The sequence below is a fragment of the Choloepus didactylus genome, chromosome X (genome assembly GCF_015220235.1).
Source record: "Choloepus didactylus isolate mChoDid1 chromosome X, mChoDid1.pri, whole genome shotgun sequence".
Taxonomy (NCBI): domain Eukaryota; kingdom Metazoa; phylum Chordata; class Mammalia; order Pilosa; family Megalonychidae; genus Choloepus; species Choloepus didactylus.
Window position 1 is genome coordinate 187,791,822 of NC_051334.1, and position 21,843 is coordinate 187,813,664.

At 62.6% G+C, this 21,843-nt stretch overlaps 3 protein-coding genes across 17 annotated transcripts; 2 read left to right on the forward strand and 1 right to left on the reverse strand.

Moving 5' to 3' along the window:
- Positions 1 to 1,051: 1,051 nt before the first annotated feature.
- On the reverse strand, positions 1,052 to 8,876 carry SLC6A8 (solute carrier family 6 member 8). 2 transcript variants are annotated; one of them, XM_037821090.1, is made up of 14 exons: positions 8,487 to 8,876; positions 6,837 to 6,968; positions 5,969 to 6,218; positions 5,497 to 5,629; positions 4,450 to 4,584; positions 4,248 to 4,351; positions 4,039 to 4,163; positions 3,670 to 3,782; positions 3,439 to 3,576; positions 3,256 to 3,358; positions 3,055 to 3,155; positions 2,801 to 2,971; positions 2,427 to 2,563; positions 1,052 to 1,597 (listed from the first exon to the last, which is right to left on the reverse strand). In XM_037821090.1, exons 1-14 carry the CDS (start codon positions 8,746 to 8,748, stop codon positions 1,459 to 1,461), a joined length of 2,043 nt encoding a protein of 680 aa, XP_037677018.1. In that variant the 5' UTR covers positions 8,749 to 8,876; the 3' UTR covers positions 1,052 to 1,458. The 2 variants fall into 2 exon arrangements, with proteins under 2 accessions (XP_037677018.1, XP_037677019.1); XM_037821091.1 differs by lacking the exon at positions 1,052 to 1,597 and having other exon boundaries at positions 2,209 to 2,563; positions 8,487 to 8,875.
- Positions 8,877 to 9,524: 648 nt separating this feature from the next.
- On the forward strand, positions 9,525 to 15,743 carry LOC119522628. 3 transcript variants are annotated; one of them, XM_037821094.1, is made up of 3 exons: positions 9,525 to 10,260; positions 10,600 to 10,772; positions 15,694 to 15,743. In XM_037821094.1, exons 1-2 carry the CDS (start codon positions 9,549 to 9,551, stop codon positions 10,650 to 10,652), a joined length of 765 nt encoding a protein of 254 aa, XP_037677022.1. In that variant the 5' UTR covers positions 9,525 to 9,548; the 3' UTR covers positions 10,653 to 10,772; positions 15,694 to 15,743. The 3 variants fall into 3 exon arrangements, with proteins under 3 accessions (XP_037677022.1, XP_037677020.1, XP_037677021.1); XM_037821092.1 differs by having other exon boundaries at positions 9,525 to 10,772; XM_037821093.1 differs by lacking the exon at positions 15,694 to 15,743 and adding an exon at positions 14,686 to 14,730 and having other exon boundaries at positions 9,525 to 10,772.
- Positions 15,744 to 17,669: 1,926 nt separating this feature from the next.
- PNCK (pregnancy up-regulated nonubiquitous CaM kinase) lies at positions 17,670 to 21,622 on the forward strand. Of its 12 annotated transcripts, none has more exons than XM_037821096.1 (12): positions 17,670 to 17,696; positions 18,707 to 18,780; positions 18,997 to 19,128; positions 19,385 to 19,459; positions 19,548 to 19,686; positions 19,798 to 19,921; positions 20,035 to 20,110; positions 20,206 to 20,318; positions 20,414 to 20,492; positions 20,578 to 20,665; positions 20,738 to 20,882; positions 21,209 to 21,622. In XM_037821096.1, the coding sequence occupies exons 1-11, from the start codon at positions 17,685 to 17,687 to the stop codon at positions 20,873 to 20,875; spliced, it is 1,050 nt and encodes a 349-aa protein (XP_037677024.1). In that variant the 5' UTR covers positions 17,670 to 17,684; the 3' UTR covers positions 20,876 to 20,882; positions 21,209 to 21,622. The 12 variants fall into 12 exon arrangements, with proteins under 12 accessions (XP_037677024.1, XP_037677027.1, XP_037677028.1 ...); XM_037821099.1 differs by having other exon boundaries at positions 18,707 to 18,776; positions 19,556 to 19,686; XM_037821100.1 differs by lacking the exon at positions 17,670 to 17,696 and adding an exon at positions 17,873 to 17,929 and having other exon boundaries at positions 18,707 to 18,776.
- The last annotated feature ends 221 nt before the right edge of the window (positions 21,623 to 21,843 follow it).

Below are 21,843 nucleotides of genomic sequence, written 5' to 3' on the forward strand. Positions count from 1 at the left end.
TGCAGATGTGGCGTGATCCAGAGGATATGTAGAGTGCAAATGAACTGAGACCCAATTGGAAAATGCCAGTATTTTAGAGATGCGCAGAGGGACAGGCTTTGTCTTAGGTGATCATCAGCAGTATGTGACACGGCTGATGACTCCCTCCTACCCGTGGGGGGTTAGGAGGGCCATGCAGCTGCCCTCTGGATTTCCCTCCCACCCCCTGGCCATCCCTCCTCCTCCTCTCTCCATCCGACTGAGGGCCCCAGGGCTCCGTCCGAGGGCCACTTCTCTGTCTGCACCCACACTCTCTGCCTCCGTGGGGGCTCACCCAGGCTTCATTGAGTCTCGGTGTGCTAATAACGTCCAGAGATCCATCTGCAGTCCAGATCTCTCTCCAGAACCCCATATTCCAACACCCAACCAGACATCTCCACTTGGATGGCGCCCCTGCATAACCTGCCCAGAGCTGCCTCCTGCTTGTCCACTGCAAACCTCCTGCTCCCGGTCTCCCATCACAGACCTGGCAACCCCATCCTGCCTATCGCTCAGGCCAAGCCTCTTGGTGTCATCCTTGATTCCTCAACCCCACATCCTGTTCATCCACAACTCCTGGCTCTGCCTTCAAAATAGATCTCAATTTTGAAGACTTCCTGTCATCTCTACTCTGTCACCCCGGCCCAAGCAGCCATCTTCCTCCTGGGTTACCGCTGGAGCCTTCCAACTGACCTGTTCCCTGAGTATCTGCCTGGTCCACTCCATCTCCTCAGACAGTGGCGCATTCTCTGGGCAACCTTTGCAAACTTTCAGCTCTCCCGACTTCATGCCTGCACCTCGCTGCTTGATCAGTTCCTCTTTCGCATACCAGCATGCTTCTCTCCCCCAGGTACGTGAGCTCCACAGGGAAAGGCTTTCTGTGGGCTTCCTTCCTCGCTCTATTCCCAGCTTTTAGAAAAGTGCCGGGCAGAGGCCCTCACTGAAAGAACCGGCTGGACCCACACCTCCTGCACCACTCCCACCCCAGAGAAGCCGCGGGAGGAGGAGCTTTGGAAAATGACTATTTTATTGCTATGTTTGCAGTGGCCTTTACAGCACAGCAGTGACATCCCACAGGCCCCTGCCCTCACCCAGCCCCACCCCCCAGCCCAGGTCAGGTGTGGGGAAGCCTTTCTAGGGTCCCCTCAGCAGTCTTGGGGTGTGACGTGACACAGACGTGGGTTAAAGCTGCTCCATGGATGACTTCAGTTGCCAAGGTGCATCCGCCTTCAGCTTGGAGCTGGGAGCCATGCCCGGGTCCCCTTCCTGGGTGGTGCCCACCTAAGGTCCCTGCCATCGTAGCCCACCCAGGGAGCAGGGTGTGGGAAGCCTGAGCGTCCCCCGGGGACACAATACTGTGTCCTGTCACTCCACAGACTTGTGGGCACAGGGGGAGGCCAGAGACCCTCCCCGGAGGACCCCATTGTGGCACTTTTCCTTTCACCCCAGGCTCGGGGGCCCAGAGCGACACACGTGCACCCACACGCCAACTCGCATACTGGACAGCTTGAGGCTCTTGCCTATGAAGATGAGATCTAGGAGTCGGCTCCTTGGCTGAGGCAGACCAGTAAGATGGGGGCTGCAGGGGAGGGGAGAGGTAAGGAGAGGGACAGTTTGGGCTGTTTTCTCTTTTTAGAAATATACAAGCAGAAACCTCACTCCAAGTTTTTATAAAATGTGCAAAATACAAGCCACATCTGCCCACAGGCACAGTTCACACCTGGTATTCACCTCTGCTAAGAGATAGAGATCTATATATACTCTACACACTCACGCACACATGCACTCATCCACAAGCTCTCACAATTGGTGTTGGTGGCAACGGGCGCAGGAACCAGAAGGTTCCGTCGCTGGCTGGCTCTCTAAGCTTCTAGAACAGGGATGGGCAGAGGGGTCTGGCCCAGCTGAAATACTCAGTTATGCTGCCCCTCTCTTGCCTCCCCTCCTCACCTCCAAGCTGCCGCTGCTGCTTCTGGGGTGAGGGGCCTCCCGAGGGTGCGTGACGGGGCAGGGGTAAGGGTGCTGGGGGATGGTGAGCTGTGTGTATGGCTGCTCTCCTGGGTCAGCAGGCAAGTGAGCGGAGGAGCTGGGGCAAGGGCGGGGGGAGAGAGGCAGGGCCTGGGAAGCAGCATGTGCACCAGCTTGGCTAAGTACAGGGTGGGGAGAGGAGAATCTATTTTTGGTGGGTTGTGATATTTTTGGTGTTTTATTAAAAATGGAAAAAATTATCGTAGTCAGCACTCACGGTGCTTCCTTCCCTTCCCACCCCCACCACCCCCCAGGCAGACCCCAAAACCGTCAGGGAAAGGCTAGCCCCCTGGAGTGGTGGGCTGGGGGACTAAAGCAGGGGCTGCTATGGCTACAAGAGGGTGAGCTGGAGGCGCCCGGGCTCCGCTGAGGCTGCTCACATGACGCTCTCCACCACCATGACCTTGCCGTTCTCGGACACTGGGGTCAGGGTGGTCAGGCCCCTGACATCCGAGTCCTGAGCTCGGTACTCCAGGTGGTGGAGGCCCCAGACAGGCTGGGTCAGGTGCTGCCAGCGCTGCAGGAGAGAGGGACACGTCCTCGCCCTCCGCCCGGCCAGCAGCCCCCACCTCCCCCCGCACTTTCCCAGCCCCTGCTACCAACTCAGGCCGCTCCCAAGGGCCGGCTCCCCTTCTAGCCACCCCCAGCCTCCCCTGGCCCTGAGGCTTCCCGCGGTTGTTGGTTCTGAAGCCCTCATGAGTGCACCTCCTGGAGGAAGTGCCCAAACCCAGGGCAAGGGGACGCGGGGACTGACCTCAGCCAGGGTCCCCTTGGCCCTGAGGAGGCAGCTGGCGAGGTGGAGGGGCACACACAGCATGGAGGAGAGGGCGAAGCCCCAGCCCATGGCTTCGCCCCACCATGGGTACACGTAGGTGTTGTTGTAGACCAGCGGCTCATAGTACACCACGTTGAAAATGAAGATGCCCTGGCGGAGAGGACGGGCACCATCGGCCATCCCGCCAGGGGCCCTACCGCACCCCATCCTGCCCCACCGCCCCCAGTGGTTACCATGCAGACCAGCGGGGTGAAGAAGGACCAGCACCATTTCATCCAGGGGCAGGGGCGGTACCCGATCATACAGGCAATGTCATCCATGAAGCGGTCTGCGCCTGGGGGGAGGCGGGCGGGAGGGAGGGAGCTGGAGGGCCCCCCAACCCCCCCCCCGACCCCTGCGGCCTCTGCCCGGCCCGGCCCTCAGCCCCTGCTTACCATACACCCAGGCAACCACCACGCACTCCCAGAAGGCCTGCCAGAGCAGCGTCGTGCCGCTGGCCGAGTAGTAGTCGAACAGCTGGAAGACGTACATCCCGCCCTGCAGGACGGACCGGGGTCAGGAAGGATGGCAGAGGGCAGCCGGAAGCCAGTGGCCACCCCTGCCCCGCCTCCACTCACGTCGGTCACCATGGAGAGGTCAATGACAAAGCAGAGGACGCAGCAGAGGGCCACGGAGACCTCCCTCTGGAAGCGGAAGTAGTAGGCAGCCGGCAGGAGGTCGAGGAGGCCGGTGATGAAGCCCTCCACCCCTACAAACTGCGGCCAGGGACGGCTCAGGCCCAGCCCCCTCCTCCCTCCCAGCCCCCACCCCCCCGGGGTCCCCAGGGTGTCACCACCCCCTCTCCCAACCTGGCTGTCCAGGCCAAGCAGCAGCAACATGAAGAAGAAGAGGGAGGCCCAGAGGGGGGCGACGGGCATCAGCGTGACAGCCCGGGGGTAGGCGATGAAAGCCAGGCCGGGCCCTGTGCAGGGAGGGTAGAGAGTCCGGGCTTGCCCTGCACCCTCCACACCCCCCACACACACACTCATGGCACCCCAGACGAGGGGGCCCTCCTTTTCCCTCCACCACACTGGCAGACAGGACACACCCCAAGGACCCTGCCCAAGTCTCCAAAGAGCCCAGCCGGCACCCCTCCTCTGGGAGCCAGCCCGTCACGCCTGTCCAGGCAGCAAGGGACGGGCACTGCCTCCCGAGAGCCCAGGAGGGAGGGCCTTTACCTGATTCGGCCACCTTGGAGATGTGTACGCCCTGCTCCGCTGCCATGAAACCCAGAATGGAGAAGACCACGAAGCCAGCGAAGAAGCTGGTCCCGCTGTTGATAAGCGCGAGGATGATGGCGTCCCTGGGGTGGGCACAAGCGGGGACTGGTCAGGCTGCCTGCCGAGGCCCTGGCCCCCCCAGGGGAGGCAGGGTGCCGGGTACTTACTTGTAGCAGTTGTTGTTGAAGCGATTGTAGCTGCCCAGGGCTGTGAGGGCCCCCAGGCCAATGGCGTAAGAAAAGAAAATTTGGGTGCCAGCATCTATCCACACCTGGAGGAGGGGGGCCGGGCAGAGGCACAGGTGAGGGGGCCCTGGCGGGTCGGCCCCCAGGCCCCCATCCCTGCTGCCACTGCCGGCCTCCACCTCACCTGAGGGGACCCCAGCTTGGACCAGTCAGGCTTGAGATAGTAGACGATGCCGTCCAGGGCGCCAGGCAGAAGCACTCCGCGCACGAGCAGTACCACGAGGACCACATAAGGGAATGTGGCGGTGAAGTACACAATCTGCAGGCCAGGCTGCTCAGAGTGGCCCCCTCACCAGCAGGGTGCCCCCACTCTCCTCCTCAGGGCCCCGGCTCCCCTTAAAGTCATGAAGTGAGGACGCCGGCAGCCCTCCTGGCAAGCACAGCTCAGGGGCCCCGGACACGTGTCCATCGTGGTGGGCAAGCCGGCATGAGTTGCCTCTGAGGTGCGGGGTGGGGCGGTTCTGGAGTGTGCCCGTGGCAGGGAGGGGCATGTAGGGAGTGAGGACTGTGGGGGCGGATGGGTTTGTTGGAGGCCGGGAGTCTGGGCAGCACGGATGTGGGGATGGGTGACAAATGCACATCCCTGCCAGCCCCCTGTGGGGCCCTGGCAGGGAGTGACATCAGGCTGGGAAGATAGAGTCTTCAGTAGTTTGGGAAGCTCCCTGCTGCTCTCCAAGCCAGGCCACCAGCTAAGCAGGTGTCTGCTCTGGGGACACACTGTCTTATGTCTGTCTGTCTGTCTCCCTAACCTGACAGGGGCTCCAGGGGAGGGACATGCGGAGACTGCCCTCTGAGTCCCCAGGGCTGGCCAGGTGGGCAGGAGGGACAGCTACAGGCCAGGCCTCCCCAAACAGTCAAAATGGACCCAGGCAGCGAGACTGGCATCGAGAAAAATGGGGAGAGGGCAGCTGCTGCCGGGGCCTCTCTCCTTGGGAGCAGGGGCTGCTGGGCCCTGGCTTTGGAGGGTGGGAAGGAGGAGATCTAGCCTTTTAGAAGGCCTGCTTGCACGGGCCTCGCACTGTAGCCCGAGGCCGGGCGAGAACAAAGCGGCCTGGGTCCCAGTACCACCCCCACCTCGGGCCCCAGCCCCGGTCTGGTGGCAACAGTGGCCCCCTCTGGGCCATGCAGTGCCCACCCACAGACAGCCCCACCCTGCCTCCCCCAGCTGTACCTTTCCTGTCGATTTGACCCCTTTCCAGACACAGAAGTAGACCAGGACCCAGCAGGCCAGCAGACACAGGGTCACCTCCCAGTTGAGGGCCCCAGGCACCTCCAGCCCCTCAGAGAGCCGCAGGACTTTGTTCCTAGGGTAGGAGGGACGGCGGGTGAGGGCTGAGGCAGCAGAGGGCCGGGCGACAAGCTGGCCCGAGGGGTGGCGGGGCCTCCTCCAGCCCCTGCTGAGGCTGGCGCCCTCCGTGCTCCTGGGTGGGGCCCGGCCCACACCTGCCCCTGCGGCCTCCCAGCGTGCCCGGAGCCCCGAGCCCCTGGCTGGAGGTGAGGGGGCTGCCAGCCTGGCCCAGGGCCGCCCCCAGCACCAGCACCACCATCAGGCAGGCCGGCCGAGTGGCAGGGAACGGGCACGACCAGCACAGGCCAGCCCGGGAGGGGTGGCTCTGCCTCCCCGGGTCTTCTTCCCGACTCACTCCCAGAACTCGATGACAGGGGACCGGCGGTCGGCCAGCTGGTCACACGTGAGGTTGGCCAGGCTGGCGTTGGCGCAGTCTTCATGGCGGAAGATCTCCACGCAGTCGGGGCTGTTCCAGTCGTGGCCACACGTGGCCCAGGGCAGCGTGGTGGTGAAGGACTTCACCAGGTAGTAGAAGCCCCAGGCCAGCACCATGATGTAGTAGGTGTTGCAGTAGAAGACGATGACCATGGAGGCGTAGCCGAGGCCTGTGGGGTGCCAGGAGGGTCTCTGTGGGGGGTGGGGTGGGGAGTGGGGCTTCTCTGGCCATCTCCCCCCACCCCTACTCCCTAGCCCCCAAGGGCCCAGCACCCAGCCACCTCCACAGTGGTCCTGTTGGGGCCCTTGCGTCCATGCCATGCCCACTGTCCACCCCAAAGGCCCCCCCCTCAGCCCTATTCCAAGACTTCTTATATGAGTGTCCCCTGCCAGCCAGACCCAAGGAGGCAGGGCCTCTCCTCCTGCCATGTCCAATCCTTAAGTCCTGTCCTCACAGGCCCCACTGCCACCACGTTGTTTCAGGGGCATAAAGCCTCAACCCCAGCTGCCCAGGGACTCTACCTGCCCCCCTTGAGCACACAGCCGCTGGTGGAGCTTTCTCCTGGGCCATACAGGAGATACCCACCTCCTCCGGTGAGTCACCTCTGTGCCCCAGCCGCCAAGTGGGGTGGGGACCAGCAGGACCTTCCTGCCTGGCCTCCGCCAGGTGCTGTGTGCTCTGCACTCAGGACAGGACTTCTCAGACCAAGTCCCCAGTGCCATGCCCTGGCCCCCGCTGTGGGAAAGGGGAAGGGGTCCCTGGGCGGGAAGGTGGGCAGGCTGCTCACCTTTGAATAGAGGACAGATGTTCCAGACGTTGATGCTGCCAGCCTTCATGAACTGGCCCAGCGAGATCTCCAGGAAGAAAATGGGGATCCCTCCAATCAGGGCAATCAGGACGTAGGGGATAAGGAAGACACCTGTTGGGGAGACGCCAGGCACAGGGCTCTGTGGGAACTGTGGGCACGGGCATGCAGCAGCCCAGCTGCCCTGAGGCCGGGTCCTGGGAGGCCCAGGCAGAGCCCCAGCCCCGGGCCCCACCCTGGCCCCAGTGGGTGAATCAGTGGAGGGGGTGGCCACTGACTCAGAGGCCCGAGAAGAGCTTCGGGGGGGTGGGGGGGGGGTGGGTTCTGGGCCTTGTGGTGCCGCTGTTCCCTGGGCCACGGGGGCTCTATGCCCACAGGGCTTCCAGCCTGCGCTCACCTGCTGCGCCCTAACAGGACACGTGCGCCCACACACGCAGACCCTCCCTCCTGCGGTGGCTCACTGGCTGCCAGGCAGCACCCGGAAGGAACAGCGAGGGCATGTGGACATGTGTATGAGTGCGTGTGCACGCGTGCGCAGCAGGATGCTGGTGCCCAGGGGGGTGGGGTTGCTGCCTGGGCTTGGGCAATGACAGGGATCCCTTGCCTTCCCTGCACCTGGACACTTGCATGTCCACAGGAAGATCCAGGGAGGAGGGTGCATGGTGGCAAGCCTCTGCTTGTGTGCCTGTGGGTGTGGGTGGGTGGGGGTCAGGCATGCCTAGAGGGGCTGGTGTGCAAGGACGGAGGGAGACAAGGTGCAGGGCGGGTCACAGGCTGGGGTGAGGGTCGGAGGCCACCTCCGTTGGCACCCTGCGCCCCCTCCCCACACCCTCCCCTTGTCTCTGGCTTGGCTGTCCCCACGCTGGGACCCGGAGGCCGCGCTGAGCCGCAGCGTGTCCCGCTCCCGGTCCTAGCATCCTCCTGGTGCACGACCTTGGGCCGAGGCCTTTGCTCTGAGCCTCAGTTGCCCGGCCCGGCCCCCAGGAATGGCGGCTTCCCACCCACCCGGGCTGGGCTCCTTTGTAGTGACGGGACCCAGGCGTTCGCATCGCTGTGGCTTAGCCTCGGCCGGGGCTGGCGGGCGGCGGGCCGGCATGGCGCACGCAAGGGTGCCCAGCGGCGGCGCCAGGCGGGGCAGGCCGCAGGCTGCTCGAGCCTGGCGCAGGCACCCAGTGTTCCAGGCACAGGCCAGAGGGGAGGGGAGCGGAGCGGAGGGGAGGGACAGAGTAGCCCATTGTGTATGCGCGTGTCCATGTGTGCACACGTGGGAGGCCCACACAATATGCCACTTGTGTTGCCTGACCCATGGGGGCAGCCTGGGCATCTCACCTCTTGGAGCCCCCCCCCCACCCCCCCCGTCAGCCCCGGAGTCCCATCTCCTGGCTAGGAATCTGGGGTGCGGTGGGGGTGGGGATGGAGTGGCGGGAGGTTCACCGGCCGGCCCCCTCCCCCAACCACGCTGCCAGGCACATGACTGGCGAGGGGGGTGGAGGCCTGCTGGGCTGCGCGACCCATCGGTGGCCAGCGAGGGGTGGCTGTGGGGCCCCTCGCCGGCCCCGGGGGCCTCCCTACCCCCTGGACTTAGTCCCCACTAGGCGGTGGGGCCGGGCAGCCCCGGGTGGGGGTGCTCACCTCCGCCGTTCTTGTAGCACAGGTAGGGGAAGCGCCACACGTTGCCCAGGCCCACGGCGAAGCCCACGCACGACATGATGAAGTCCATCTGGCGCGTCCAGGTCTCGCGCGGCGGCACGGCCAGGCGGCCGCCGGACGCCCCCAGGCCCGCGGGGCCGTCGCCCTTGGCCGGGGCCCCGTCGGGCCCGGGCGCGATCAGGGCGCCCTTCTTCTCGTCGCCGGACACGCTGTAGATGCCGTTCTCGGCGCTCTTCTTCGCCATGGCCCCGGACGGGCCGCGGCCGGAGCCGGGGCTGGGGGCGGGGACGGGCGGGGGCACCGGGCGGCTCGGGGAGGGCCGCGAAGGTGCGGGCCCTCCCGGGGCCTGGGGGGGCCGGGGCCGGGGACGGGGCGGCGGGCGGGCGGGCGGGCGGGGTGCGGGCCGGCGCCGCGCAGTCAGAAGCAGTCCACGAAGCACTTGAAAGTGAGCCTGAAGAATCTCATGTGTGTCGGGAGCCCGAGGGCGCGCGGGCGGCGGCGGGGCCCGGCCGGGCGGCGGTGGTGGCGGCGGCGGCGCCTCCGGCTCCTGCCCGCGGCTCGGGTTCGGGCTCGGGCTCCGGCGGCGGCGGCGGCTCGCCCGGCCCGCGGCTCAGCCTAGCGAGGCGCGGGCGGCATGGGACGCTCACTGCCTGGGAAGCGGCGGCCGGAGCCGGGCCCTGCGGCCCGTGCGCGCACGGCCTCGGCCCGCGGCGGTTGCCCGGGTCGCCCGCGGCGGCGGCGACGGTGGCGGCGGCCCGGGCGCGCCTCGCGCCCTCCTTCCCGGCAGCCGCGGCTCCAGCCGCTCTCGGGGCGCGGAGGGCTCAGCGACTGGCCACTGCGCTCGGATCGTTCCTCTCTGCCCCCAGCCCGACCGGCCACCGCTTAAGAACCGACTCCGGGGTGATGTCACTGTCGCCCCACCCCCACGGCCCGGCGGCTCCCCCTCCCCGCTCCGCCGTCCCTCCCGCCCGCCCTCCCCGTCACTCCGCCCACCTCCTCCCGCCCTCCTCCCGAGGAGGAGACGCTGCTCCAGCGGGAAGCAGGATGGCTGCTACCTGGGGCGCCCGCCAGCACCTCCCCCGCAGGGGGGCCGGGAAGCGTCCCTGGGCCCAGGTTGCCCTGGCCTTGGCCCCGGCCGGAGCCCGATCCTCCCTTTCCCTAACCTTCTCTTCCAGCTTTAGGACAACGCTCCCCCTGGCCGCCTTCCAGACATCCTCTGCTCTCCTCCTTCCTCTCGCCTCCGGGTCGCCCCCGCAGCCCACCCCCATGCTCCCCGCACCCGATGCAGCTTGCCCCATCTCTAGCCCTTCTCTGACCCCAACTGGGGCTGGGCAACTGTTGGGTAGCAAGGCCTACAGCGACCACGCTCCCTGCACCAAAGTGGGGTGCAGAGGGCTCCGCCTCCTGCAGCACTGGGCTAGCGCTGGCCTGGAGGGAGAGAAGCAGGGCTGTGGCGCGAGCTACCGAGGGGCTTTGCAAGAGGCACCACTTGCCTCCCCCTGGCGCTCAGCCAGGGGTCGCAGCCCTGAAGCTGCAGCCGGGGTAGGGCACAACTCTTGGGGTGACGAGGTCTCTGTGACAGGTCTCTACGACGAGGATAGAGGAACCTGCCTGGCTGAGAGTGCAAGGCTAGATTTTGTCACCAAGATAAAGAATTCTGCCTGGGGCGAGGGAGCATGTGGTGACCCCTGCCATCCCCACCCATGCCTAGTGTGGAGGCACCTGCCTGGGGGAAGGCTCGTTGGGCAGAAACAGGGTAAGGCTGCCCCCTGGTGCCGGGCGGGTGCACAGACCCTTCCCCAAAGACCTCCCCTTCGGAGCCCCAGCCCCCCACCCTCCATTGCTCCCCTCTCTGGGGACCTCCAGGGACCTCAAGCCTCTTCAGCAAGAGCGAAGTTGTTGGGCAGCTTCTCTCTCTCTCTCTCTCTCTCTCTCTCTCTGTCACACACACACACACACACACACACACACAACTGCCAGCTGAGCAACCAGTTTGGAATTTTCCAGGGCCCAAGACTAGCCTCAGGGTGGGGTGGGGAAGCCAAGGGTTATTGTCCTGGCTGGGGAGTTGGTGCCTGCCCCGCCTTGGTCCCAGGCTCCCCAGTCGGAGACGCTGTGGTCCCATCCTGGGAAGCTCAGCCATGCTGAGCTCAGCCATCCTGGGAAGCTCAGCCATCCTGGGAAGCTCAGCCATCCTGGGAAGCTCAGCCATGCGGACGACTTTACGATGAAAAGCAGTTCCGGACCGAGCCAGATTGAGCCTGCTAGGTGAGGGAGGGGCTCCTCACCGGGCCGGCTGGAGGAGCCCCAAGGGGTGTGTGTGGGAGAGGCGAGGCGAGGCGGAGTCGCCGGGGCTTAGGCTGGAGGAGGGTGGCCCCTCCGGGTGGCAGGTTTGCATCGCTCATCCAGAAGAGCCTAACTTGGCGCGCAAGAAGTATGTGCCCCACAGGTGGCCAGGAGAGGCCCGGGCGCCCAGGGAAGGGAGAGCAGCAGGGGCCCTGTCCCGGGCCGAGCTGTGCAGTCGGAGAGAGGGGGAGCAGGACGTGGGCCAAAAGGGGAGCTGGTCCCAGCCGTGGGACGGGCTGGGGGCACTTGCAGGCAGGACAGGTGGTGCCTGCGAAGGGAGGGCAGGAGCCATGGCCGCGGCGCGGGCTTGTGGAGACAGATGAGGGCCTGTGGAGAGGCGCGGCCGGGAGGCAGCCAGCGTCAGGAAGCGGGCGGGGAGGTGAGGCTGCAGGAGCCCCGCCCAGGCAGGTGACTCTTCACTCTGGAGATCTGGCTTGTCCAAGGAGCAGAGGGCAAGCAGCGGCTGGAGAAGGCTGGGGTGGGGCGGGCTCAGGGGGCGGCGGCCAGGTCAGTGAGGGAGGTGGGCGGCCGGAGGTGCCTAGGGAGGGGAGAAGGGCCAGGTGGCTGCTGAGAGTGGCTTTCTGCCTCCACATCTGGGGGGACATGCAACAGGTACCCCAGGCTTGGCAGGACCCAAGACTTCCAGTCTTCCCCAACCCGTCAGTGGCACCACCCTCACCCAGCTGTGCACAAACCAGAGGGTCACCTAGGACCCTCTGCCTCTCAGATCTAGGCCCTCCTCTCCGTGGCCCCCCTCCCATCCAGTTCCTGCTTTCCCATCCCACCCCACCCCACTCTGTCAACAGGGCCTGTTTGTTCCCTCTCCAAACCCTTCTGGAATCTGCCCACTTCTCCACACCCCCCTGCCAGCCCCTGAGCGACCCTTGTCGCTCTCCCTCCCCGCTGCCTGGGGTTCCCCCCATCCCTTCCCCCGCTAGCCTCCTTCCGATCCTTCTGGACTCAGCCCAGCGGCCACCTACCTGGGAGCGGGGCAGGGGCAGGGAGCTGGGCTTCTGCAGTGGCTCTGCTCAGCGAGCCAGCCTGGCCTGGGCCGCGATGTTGGCTGGAGTGTCCCGAAGTGGCGAGCGGCAGCGCTGGCCCCGGCTGGGCGCCCTGACCCCGGCGGCCTGCAGGGAGTGTGCGCGCTGATGGGAACCGTTAGCCCGGTTCCTGCGGCCGCCCGCCGGGGCTGAGTACCTGCAGGGAACAAAGGCAAGGGGACGGGGGCACGCCCTCCCGAGAAGGAGGCTCTGAGGCGTTTCCAGGGCAGCAGCAACGCTGGGGAGGAGGGGCTGGTCGCCCCAGGACCCTTAGCTGCGGGTGCAGGGGGCCGTCCCCACCCACCCCAAGCTGCAGCCCGTCCTACCAGGTCCACAGCCATCACCAAAGGGGGCTCCCAGACACGTGCGGGAGGGGCTGGGGGCGCTCTGACCACCTGCTGCCCAGCCTAGAGCACCCACTGCAACTCTGGGGCCACAAGCAAAGTGTCCCCAGGCAGAGGCGAGGCGGGAGAGCCGCGCCCTCCCTCAGCAGGGTCCAGGGAACCGATGGCCTTTCAGACCCCAGTTCTGGCGGCGGGTTGGAGTGGGAGTGGAGGAGGAGGGGAGGAGACGGGAGGGGAGACCCGGAGGTGGAGCGGGGGCGGGCAGGGCTTCTGTTTGTCCCGGGAGGCCCGGGAATTGGGGCTGGGAACTGGGCTGCTTCGGGACTGGCCCCACGGGCTGGGTGGGAGGCCCCCCGCCCTGGAGAAACCGCTTATCCTGGGCGGCCTGAGGCAGCTGGAGATGGGGTGGGGGCGCCTCCTCTTCTGGGGGCGGACTGGGCACAAAGAGCTTTGGAATGAGAGTTAGCCGGGAACAAAGGGGAAAGCAGAATCCACCTTGAGGGGCTTTGTATTTCAAACTCCTGGGGAGAGGGCTGCAGTGTGGCTGAGCCCAGCGGGTGAGGGGGAAAGAATAGGGGAGAGGCCAGGAGAAGGGGGTTCGCCGGGGCTGGGGAGGGGTGATCTGCCCGCCCCCCCCCCCCCCCCCCCCGGCACACAGAGCCTCTGAAAGGATTTTTTGGTTTGTTTTGTTACGTTTTAAAGAAACCTTTTATTTTAGAACAGTTTTAGATTTATAGGAAAATTGCAAAGCTAGTACAGGGTCCCCATGTACCCCTACCCGGTTTCCTCTATTATTAACATCTGACCTTAGTGTGCTACATTTATCACAGTTAATGAGCCAATATCGATACATTACTAATAGACTCAAAACCATACTTTATTCAGATTTCCTTAGCTTTTCCCTTGTCCATTTTCTGTCCCAGGATCCCACATTTGCATGTAGCCTCCTAGGGCTCCTCTTGACTGTGATGGTTTCTCAGCATTTCCTTGTTTTTGATGACCTTGACAGTTTTGAGAAGTCAGGTAGTTTGTAGACTGCCCCTCCATTGGGATTTGAGTGCTAGTTTTCCTTATAATCAGACTGGGCTTATGTGTTTTGGTGGGTGCCATTTTCATCACATCATAGCAAGGGGCCGCACTCTCACACTTTCCTCCCCTGGCTGAGGTCACATCTGTCAGCTGTCTCCTTTTGTCCCTCTTTCTGCACTGCATTCTTTGGAAGGAAGTTGCTAGGCCCAGCCCACGCTTTAGGAGTGGGCACTTGTGCTCCCCCTCCTTGAGGGGGACAGGCTACATAAATGATCTGAAATTCTGCACAAGAGATTCGTCTTTTCTCTCCCCTTTAATTTTTATTCACTCATTTATATCAAGATGGACTCGGAGATATTTATTTTATTCTTTGGGTTATAATCCAATACTACTTACTTTTGTTGTTCAAATTGCCCCATCTTTGGGTGACCTTTGGGAGCTGCCGTCATTGACCTACCTCCATCATCGTGTGTGTGTATGTGTGTGTGTCTATGTGTGTGTGTTTAGCACTTCCTTAACTGTCAGACACTGCAAGATGCTCCAGGCCCATCTTGTCTATTTCCTGCCCCAGTCCTAGAATCAGCCATTTCTCCAAGGAGCTGTTTATTGGAGAACGGTTTTAGAATCCAAGATGTGGGCCCTAGGTGTGCTCATTGCCACTGGGGTATGGTTGCTTCTAGGCCCTTTCAGCCAATGGAGCAAGGAAATTTATGTGCATGCCAATCCATGCAAACACAGGTGTCTGTAAATAGTTCTTTCTCTCCATGCATCTGTATCTGTATTAGTAAACATGAGTTCAGGCTGATGTCTCCATCTCTGATCCATCACTGTGTGGATCATTCTCGCCTTCTCTTCTTGCTTGTCGTAATGTCCTGCTCCAATGGTGAGAAACCCCCTGCTGCCACCATCCACCATCCATTTACTTAATTGTCCCAGTCCAGCATACATGTATAGTGGCTTCAGGATGGCGAACTGGTACCCTTTTGGAAAATATCTCTATCTACTAGAAGACAGTGCTTGTGTGCAGTTCCGTTTGCCTTTAGTCTTACAGACTCCACTTTAACAGTTAGTTAAGTCAGCCCCTGTGATGGTTAGGTTCATGTGTCAACTTGGCCAGGTGATAGTACCCAGCTGTCTGGTCAAGCAAACACTGGCCTAACAATTGCTGCGAGGACATTTCTGGCTGGTTAATAAACCAACAGGCTGGTTTATTAAATCATCAGTCAATTGGCTGGAACTGTGACTGATGACTCACCAAAGGGCGTGTCTTCCACAATGAGAGAGTGCAATTGGCTGGATTTAATCCAATTAATCAGTTAAAGACTTATAAGCGAGACAGATAGAGGACCTTCACTTCTTCGGCTGCCCAGTGAAGCGTTTCCTGAGGAGTTCGTCAAAGCTGCTGGTTTCTTTCCTGAGGAGTTGATTGAACACGTTCGTCGAAGATCCCAGTTCATTTCCTGAGGAGTTCGTCGAAGTTGCCGGTTCGTTTCCTGAGGAGTTCATCGGACATCTTCCTTGGAGTTGCCAGTTTGCTGACTGCTCTACAGAATTTGGACTCATGCATACCCACAGTTGTGTGAGTCACTTTTACAAATCTGATAGTCAGGGATACCTCTCATTGATTCTGTTTCCCTAGAGAACCCTAACTAATACAGCCCCCTTCCCCCTACCCCCTTCAGTGAGGCTGTTTCATACATTTGTAATACACTTATATTCTTTTGTCCCAGTCTGTGTTCCATCCTGAGATTCCCTGACCTCCCAAATGATGAGTTTTCAATTTGCATGCATTGAGGTTCACTCTTTTTGTCATATGGCTTTTGAAATATGCATACTGTCACGTATTCACCATTACAGTATCATACAGAATGGTTTCACTTCTCTTAAAAAAAAACAAACCTCTGTGCTTCCCCTAGGCAAACACCACTCCCTCTCTTGAACTCCTGGCAACCATGATCTGTTTACCATCTTTATAGTTTTGTCCTTTCCAGAGTGTCATATAAATGGAATCATACAGCATGTGGCCTTTTCTTCAGACTGGTTTCTTTCACTCAGTGACATGTATTTAAACATCATCCATTTCTTTGCATGGCTTGATAGCTTTTTCTGTTGTTATGGCTGTACCACAGCATGTGCATCCATTCATATATTGAAGGACATCTTGGTTGCTTCCAGGTTTTGCTGATTACAAATAAAGTTGCTGTAAATATTCACATGCAGGTTTTTGTGTGGGCATGAGTTTTCAGATCAGTTGGTATGGTGGTTTGGAACTGTATGTAACCCCAGAAGAACAGGTTATTAAAGCTAATCCTTTCCTGTGGGTGGGAATCCATTGTAAGTAGGACTTTTGATGAGGTTACTTCAGGTGAGGTTCATCCCACCTCAACCAGGATAGGTCTTAATCTTCTTACTGGAGTCCTTTATAAATAGAATGAATACATGGAGAGAGAAAGCCACAGAAGCAAGAAGCTGGAAGCAATGAAACCCAGAAGAGAAGGGAGAGACCAGCAGATGCCGCCATGCACCTTGCCATGTGGCAGAGGAGCCCAGGATCACCGGCAGCCAGTCTTCGGGAAGAAAGCATCACCTTGATGATGCCTTGATTTGGACATTTTCCTGGCCTCGAAACTATAAGCTAATAAATTCCTGTTGTTTAAGCCAAAACCGTTTCATGAGATACTGCTTTAAGCAGCCTAGGAAACTAAAACAGAGCTCCTGGAGATGAAAAATGAGACAAAATAGTTTCAGTGGCTGAGAGAGTTCAAATGGAGTCGAGAGGTCACTCTGGTGGGCATTCTTATGCACTATATAGATAACCCTTTTTAGGTTTTAATGCACTGGAATAGCTAGAAGTAAATACCTGAAACTACCAAACTTCAACCCAGTAGTCTGGACTCCTGAAGACGATTGTATAACAATGTAGATTACAAGGGGTGACAGTGTGATTGTGAAGACCTTGTGGATCACACTCCCTTTATCCAGTGTATGGATGGATGAGTAGAAAAATGGGGACAAAAACTAAATGACAAATAGGGTGGGATGGGGGGGATGGTTTGGGGGTTCTTTTTTTACTTTTATTTTTTATTCTTATTCTGATTCTTTCTGATGTAAGGAAAATGTTCAGAAATAGATTGTGGTGATGAATGCATAACTATATGATCATACTGTGAACAGCTGATTGCATACCATGGATGATTGTATGGTATGTGAATATATTTCAATAAAACTGAATTAAAAAAAAAAAACAGAAAACAGGGCCCTGGAGCCTTCTTTTGTGGCCTGGGAGTTGTGCTTGGGAAAGGGCAGGACGGCAGGGAAGCAGCCTTCTCAGACACCTATTTTTGGACAGCGGAGGCCTGGAAAGATGATTTTCTTAAAACATTTCTTGCTTGAAGACTTGGCATCATGCCAGGTGCCTGTGGGTCCACGCAAAGATCTGGTTTCAGCTGCCACCCCTGGACCCTGCATCTGGGCAGAGCCCCTGTGGCACTCACTGGCCTGTGTGGACATGCTCCTGTCAACAGTGGGGACATCTGTCCCCTGACCCCCAGAGGGGCTGGGCTCATCCAGGAGGGGCGCCAGAACCAACACGGGCTGGACCTGGGGGAACCCACTAATTGTCGGATGAAGGCGGGAATTCAGTCACCCAGCGGAGACCCACCCTCCGGGAGCAGCTGCTTTTGTGAGGAAGGCAAGATGAAGGTGATGAAGAAGGTGATTTTGCCATGCTGGCTGCTCTGAAAACAGGGTGGGGTGGCGTACTAGAGAGACTGGCTAGGGGTGGGCATCGGGGCAGCCTGTTTGAGGAGGTGGCATTTGGGCTGAGACCTGATGGAGTGAGGGAGCAAACCAAAGAGATAATCTGAGCAAAGAGCCTTCTGGGCAGAGGGGCAGTGGGGGCAGAGACCCTGGGGCAGGTGCCTGAGTGGTGTGTTCACGGAGCGGTTAGGAAGCCAGTGTGGCAGAGCAGCGGGAGCAGGGGAAAGGGCTCCAAGAGAGGGGCCAGAGTGGTGATGGGGAAGGGGGTGGATCACACAGGGACCTTAGGCCACTGTAAGGCCTCATGCTGCCACTTAGAGTGACCACGGGAGGGGTAAACAGAATAAAAGGACCACTCTGGCTGTGGGTGGAGAGGAGACTGGGGGTGGGGGGAGGACGAGGAAGGGAGCCCGGAGAGGAGGCTACTGCACTCGGGCAGGTGGCGTGCCTGGGGGCTGGGACCAGGCTGGCAGAAGCAGCGGAGGCAGGGGAGGCTGGGGAGGGAGGCTCTGGTAGCCCGAATTGCCTGGACAACTTCTCTGCGTAGACGCGGTGCGGGGAGAAATCTGCACGCAGGGAGATGCACGGAGGACCCGGTTTGTGCAAAGGCCCTGGGGCAGCGCCCGCCAGGCTGTGGGCGGGCAGGAGCCGGCGGGAACCGGATGAATGACCGAGTAAGGACGGGGAGGAGGCGGCGGGCCTGCGCCCTGGCGCCGGGGAATTGCCTTACAAGGAGCTCTGGAGCGCCGCCGCCGCCGCCGCCCCGGCGCACTCGGCCACCGCGTGCTCGGTAGCCGGGCCGCCCGCAGGGGCGCGCGCGGAGGGGGCGGGGCCGGCGGGGGCGCGGGCGGGGGCCGCGGCGCACGGCGGCCACTGCGCTCGGCGACGCTGCGGCAGCCGGCTCCAGGTGCGCACCGGCCGCTCCCCGGCGGGCGCGGGGCGCGGGGTGCGGGGCGGCGGGGCGCGGCCCGCAGAGCGCCCGGCGGGGGGAGCCCCGCGGCCACCGCCTTCCCCGCCCCCGCGCGCACACCTGTCACGGTCGGGCGCGTGGCGGCTGCCACAGCCCCCCAAGCCGCACGCGCGCAGCCCCCGCAGCTCCGGACGTGGCCCGCCTGGCTGCCGAGTCCCCGCCAGAGCCGAGGCGCCGAGGGCCCGGGTGCCTGGCGGCCGCGTGGGCGGCCGTGGCCGTGGCAGGTGGCGGTGCGCAGGGGTCGCAGGGGCAGCTCGGGCGGGTTGGCCGCCCGGGTGGCGCGTGCCTGTGGGCGCCGAGTGATGGGAGCAGGCGCGTGGGGTTCTGAGCGCTGTGGAGGTGGGTGGGTCCAGAGGGGCTGCGGCGGAGTGAGGGGAGCCTTCTGGAAGGGGCCGATTGCGGCTGGCTTGGACGGGTGGAGGCAAAGAGGGGGTGTCTGGGCCCTGACCGCCGCGGGCTGCGAGGGTGGGGGGCGCGTGGATCGCGGCCGGGTAGCGGGTGTATCGGGTGGCCTCGGTGGGAGGCGGCCATCCAGGAGCGTGGACCGGGGCTGGGAGTGGGGGGGCCGCAGGTGCACCTGGGCTGTGTGAGGGGAGGGGCGGGGGTGGCCGTCTCTGAGGGTGGCCGAGGCACTGATGGCCTTGGGGTGAGGAAGGAGGGTGCCTCTGCCTCGGGGGCCTCCCTCCACCTCTCCCCCGCCCCCCTTCCCCCCAGACATGCTGCTACTCAAGAAACAGACCGAGGACATCAGCCGCGTGTATGAGATCCGGGAGAAGCTCGGATCGTGAGTGCGTGTGCGTGCGTGCGCAAGTGTGATGGTGGTGGCGGGGCGCCAGGGAGGGCCTCCCCGTCTCCTTAGAGCTCTCAGCTATGGGGCCCTGCCCTCTCCCCACCTCTGCCTCCTTCCCTCCTCTTCCCTCTCCTTTCTCCAACTCCCCTCCCCCTCCTATTCCCACGCTTCCTGCCTCCCCTTCCGGCCCTCACTCCTATGGTCTCTGCGGCAGGGGCGCCTTCTCCGAGGTGGTGCTGGCCCAGGAGAGGGGCTCCGCACACCTTGTGGCCCTCAAGTGCATCCCCAAGAAGGCCCTTCGGGGCAAGGAGGCTCTGGTGGAGAACGAGATCGCTGTGCTCCGCAGGTGAGGGCCAGCCTGGGTCCTGGGGAAGGCTGGGGTTGGAGGAGGGGTGGGGGGAGGCTAGGTTCCAAATTGGGGGGCAGAGGTGGAAGGAAATGAAGAGGGAGGAGCTGGGGGCTTCCCTGGGGTCCCCAGGAGGAACTTTGAGACCCTTCTGCTGCGGTCCAAAGTGGGGTCCTGGACGGAGAGAGGCTCAGAGGGGGCCACGGGTGCCTGAAGCCAGGGGCTGCCCATAAGGGGCTGTTTCTTGCCCTTGCAGGGTCAGCCACCCCAACATCGTGGCTCTGGAGGACGTCCATGAGAGCCCTTCCCACCTCTACCTGGCCATGGAGCTGTGAGAGGGGCCGGGGCTGGGCAGGGAGTGGGGGGCTGCGGCCCGGGGCTGAGGCCTGGGGGTCAGCTGAGCCCCTGGCTCCCCCCAGGGTGACAGGGGGCGAGCTGTTTGACCGCATCATGGAGCGCGGCTCGTACACGGAGAAGGACGCCAGCCACCTGGTGGGCCAGGTCCTGGGCGCGGTCTCCTACCTGCACAGCCTGGGTATTGTGCACCGGGACCTCAAGGTAGGTGCCTGGGTGGGCATCCCGAGGAGGAGTGCAGCCGGGGCCTTCCCCAGCACCCCTCTCCACCAAGGGCTAACCCAGCTTTTCCCCTGGGCCCTGGTGTGTCCCCAGCCTGAAAACCTCCTGTACGCCACACCCTTTGAGGATTCAAAGATCATGGTCTCCGACTTCGGCCTATCTAAAATCCAGGCTGGCAACATGCTGGGTACAGCCTGTGGGACCCCGGGATATGTGGGTGAGTGAGGGGGGCGGGCGGGGCAAGGCATGGCAGAGATGGAGCTGTGGGGCACCCCGGTGCCCGATGCCCCCGCGGCCTGCCAGCGTCTGCCTGCCACTCTCTGGCCGCAGCCCCGGAACTCCTGGAGCAGAAACCCTACGGGAAGGCCGTGGATATGTGGGCCCTGGGTGTCATCTCCTACATCCTGTGAGTGCACACCGGGAAGGCTCTTCTCCCATCTGCCTGCCCCTGCCGGGTCGGGGAGGGCTCGGACAGCCAGGTGACTCATCTGTGGGTGCCAGGCTGTGTGGGTACCCTCCCTTCTACGACGAGAGCGACCCTGAGCTCTTCAGCCAGATCCTGAGGGCCAGCTATGAGTTTGACTCCCCCTTTTGGGATGACATCTCTGAATCAGGTGAGCCAGGAGGCTGGCCCTGTCCCCTGGGGGGCCGGGGTGGTGGTGGGGGGCTGGCCAAGAGGGGACGCTGATGCGGGCCTCCCCGGCTCTAGCCAAAGACTTCATCCGGCATCTCCTGGAGCGGGACCCCCAGAAGAGGTTCACCTGCCAACAGGCCTTGCAGCACCTTTGGTGAGCGTGACCCCGGCCACGCCATCCCAGGATCCCAGGGACCCTCGGAGGCCCCCTCTCCGCTGACCCTGGGCCTCCCCCCCAGGATCTCTGGGGACGCGGCCTTTGACAAGGACATCCTGGGCTCAGTCAGTGAGCAGATCCAGAAGAACTTTGCCCGCACCCACTGGAAGGTGCGTGTGGAGAGAGCCCAGCGGGCAGGGCTTGGGGCTGGGGCATGGCATGACCACCCTTTCTTCCCACAGCGTGCCTTCAACGCCACCTCGTTCCTGCGCCACATCCGCAAGATGGGGCACAGCCCAGAGGGCGAGGAGGCGCCCCGGCAGGGGAGGGCCCGCCACACCCACCCAGGCCTCCGGACTGGACCGTCCCACCAGTGGTGATGCCCAGGTGCGTGGGGCGGGGTCCCTGCACCCTCGGGCAATCGCTGCTGCTGACGGCTTGGGAAGCTCAGAGACCACCAGCCAGGGAAGGGTGGCAGGGGCTGCACGTAGCCACGAGCTGAGCCATGTGGGCGGCAGACAGACCCAGATGGTGGCTGGGGAGGGGGAGCCGGGGAGGAGGGACCTCTACTGGGCACAGGGTGGGCAGAGGCAGGCCAGTGGGCACCACTCCGGAGAGCTCTCTCAAAGCCCAAGTCTTGATGGGAGCTGGAGGGGGGCAGGGCGGTTCCTGATGCCCCCACCCCCCCGTGCTTCTCCCCTCCACCCCAGCAGGTGCCGGAGGTCCAGCAGCTTGCGGATTGACCCCCAGATTTCTGTCCCCTGGACCCTTTCAGCCCCCACCCCACCCCACTCCCCGGGGCTGGCCTCTGCTGGAAAGCTTGAAGTACGCGGGGGTGGTGCCCAGCAGGGGCGGGGGGCGACCAAGGCAAGCCCCCATCTGCCCCCAGGCTCTGCCCTGGCCCCGGCTGGGCCCGGGGCTGGCCGGGGAATGTTCGCAGGGGCTCCCCCGTCTCGCCTCCACACCTCACCTAGGAGCCTAGGGGGCGTCGGCATGCAGGCTCCGGTGGCCTTTCTCCCTGCACGGCTGTTCTCTGCTTGGCTGAGTGTGGGTGGTCCTGCTTGTATTGTGGCCTTCCAGCCCCCTCCGGTTTTCCCCAAATCAATAAAGACGGACAGAGCAATGTGCCAGTGGTGGAGGGGGGGTGGTGAGGGACAGGGATGGGGTGTGGGTGGAGGGGACAGGTGTCACCTGTGGGGAGGAAGCCCCCTGCCCTTGTGGCCTTGCCCACCGCCACCCCCAGCCTCCCTCTGCTCCCTTCCGCCACCCCCACCACCCTGCCCTGTGGCCTCTCTGCACCCCAGCTCTCCAGGAGGGAAAGGGGGGGCAGCTCAGGACTTGCAGGGGC

Excerpts from the sequence above, each read along its gene's own strand:
- SLC6A8 (XM_037821090.1), bottom strand. The coding sequence starts at position 8,748 with ATGGCGAAGAAGAGCGCCGAGAACGGCATCTACAGCGTGTCCGGCGAC. Across the intron at positions 4,352-4,449 it reads CCAAGCTGGGGTCCCCTCAG|GTGTGGATAGATGCTGGCAC; the intron begins GTGAGGTGGAGG and ends CCCCTCCTCCAG. Across the intron at positions 3,783-4,038 it reads CTCCAAGGTGGCCGAATCAG|GGCCCGGCCTGGCTTTCATC; the intron begins GTAAAGGCCCTC and ends CTCCCTGCACAG.
- LOC119522628 (XM_037821092.1), top strand. The coding sequence starts at position 9,549 with ATGGCTGCTACCTGGGGCGCCCGCCAGCACCTCCCCCGCAGGGGGGCC.
- PNCK (XM_037821096.1), top strand. Across the intron at positions 19,922-20,034 it reads TGGGACCCCGGGATATGTGG|CCCCGGAACTCCTGGAGCAG; the intron begins GTGAGTGAGGGG and ends CTCTGGCCGCAG. Across the intron at positions 20,111-20,205 it reads GGTGTCATCTCCTACATCCT|GCTGTGTGGGTACCCTCCCT; the intron begins GTGAGTGCACAC and ends TGTGGGTGCCAG.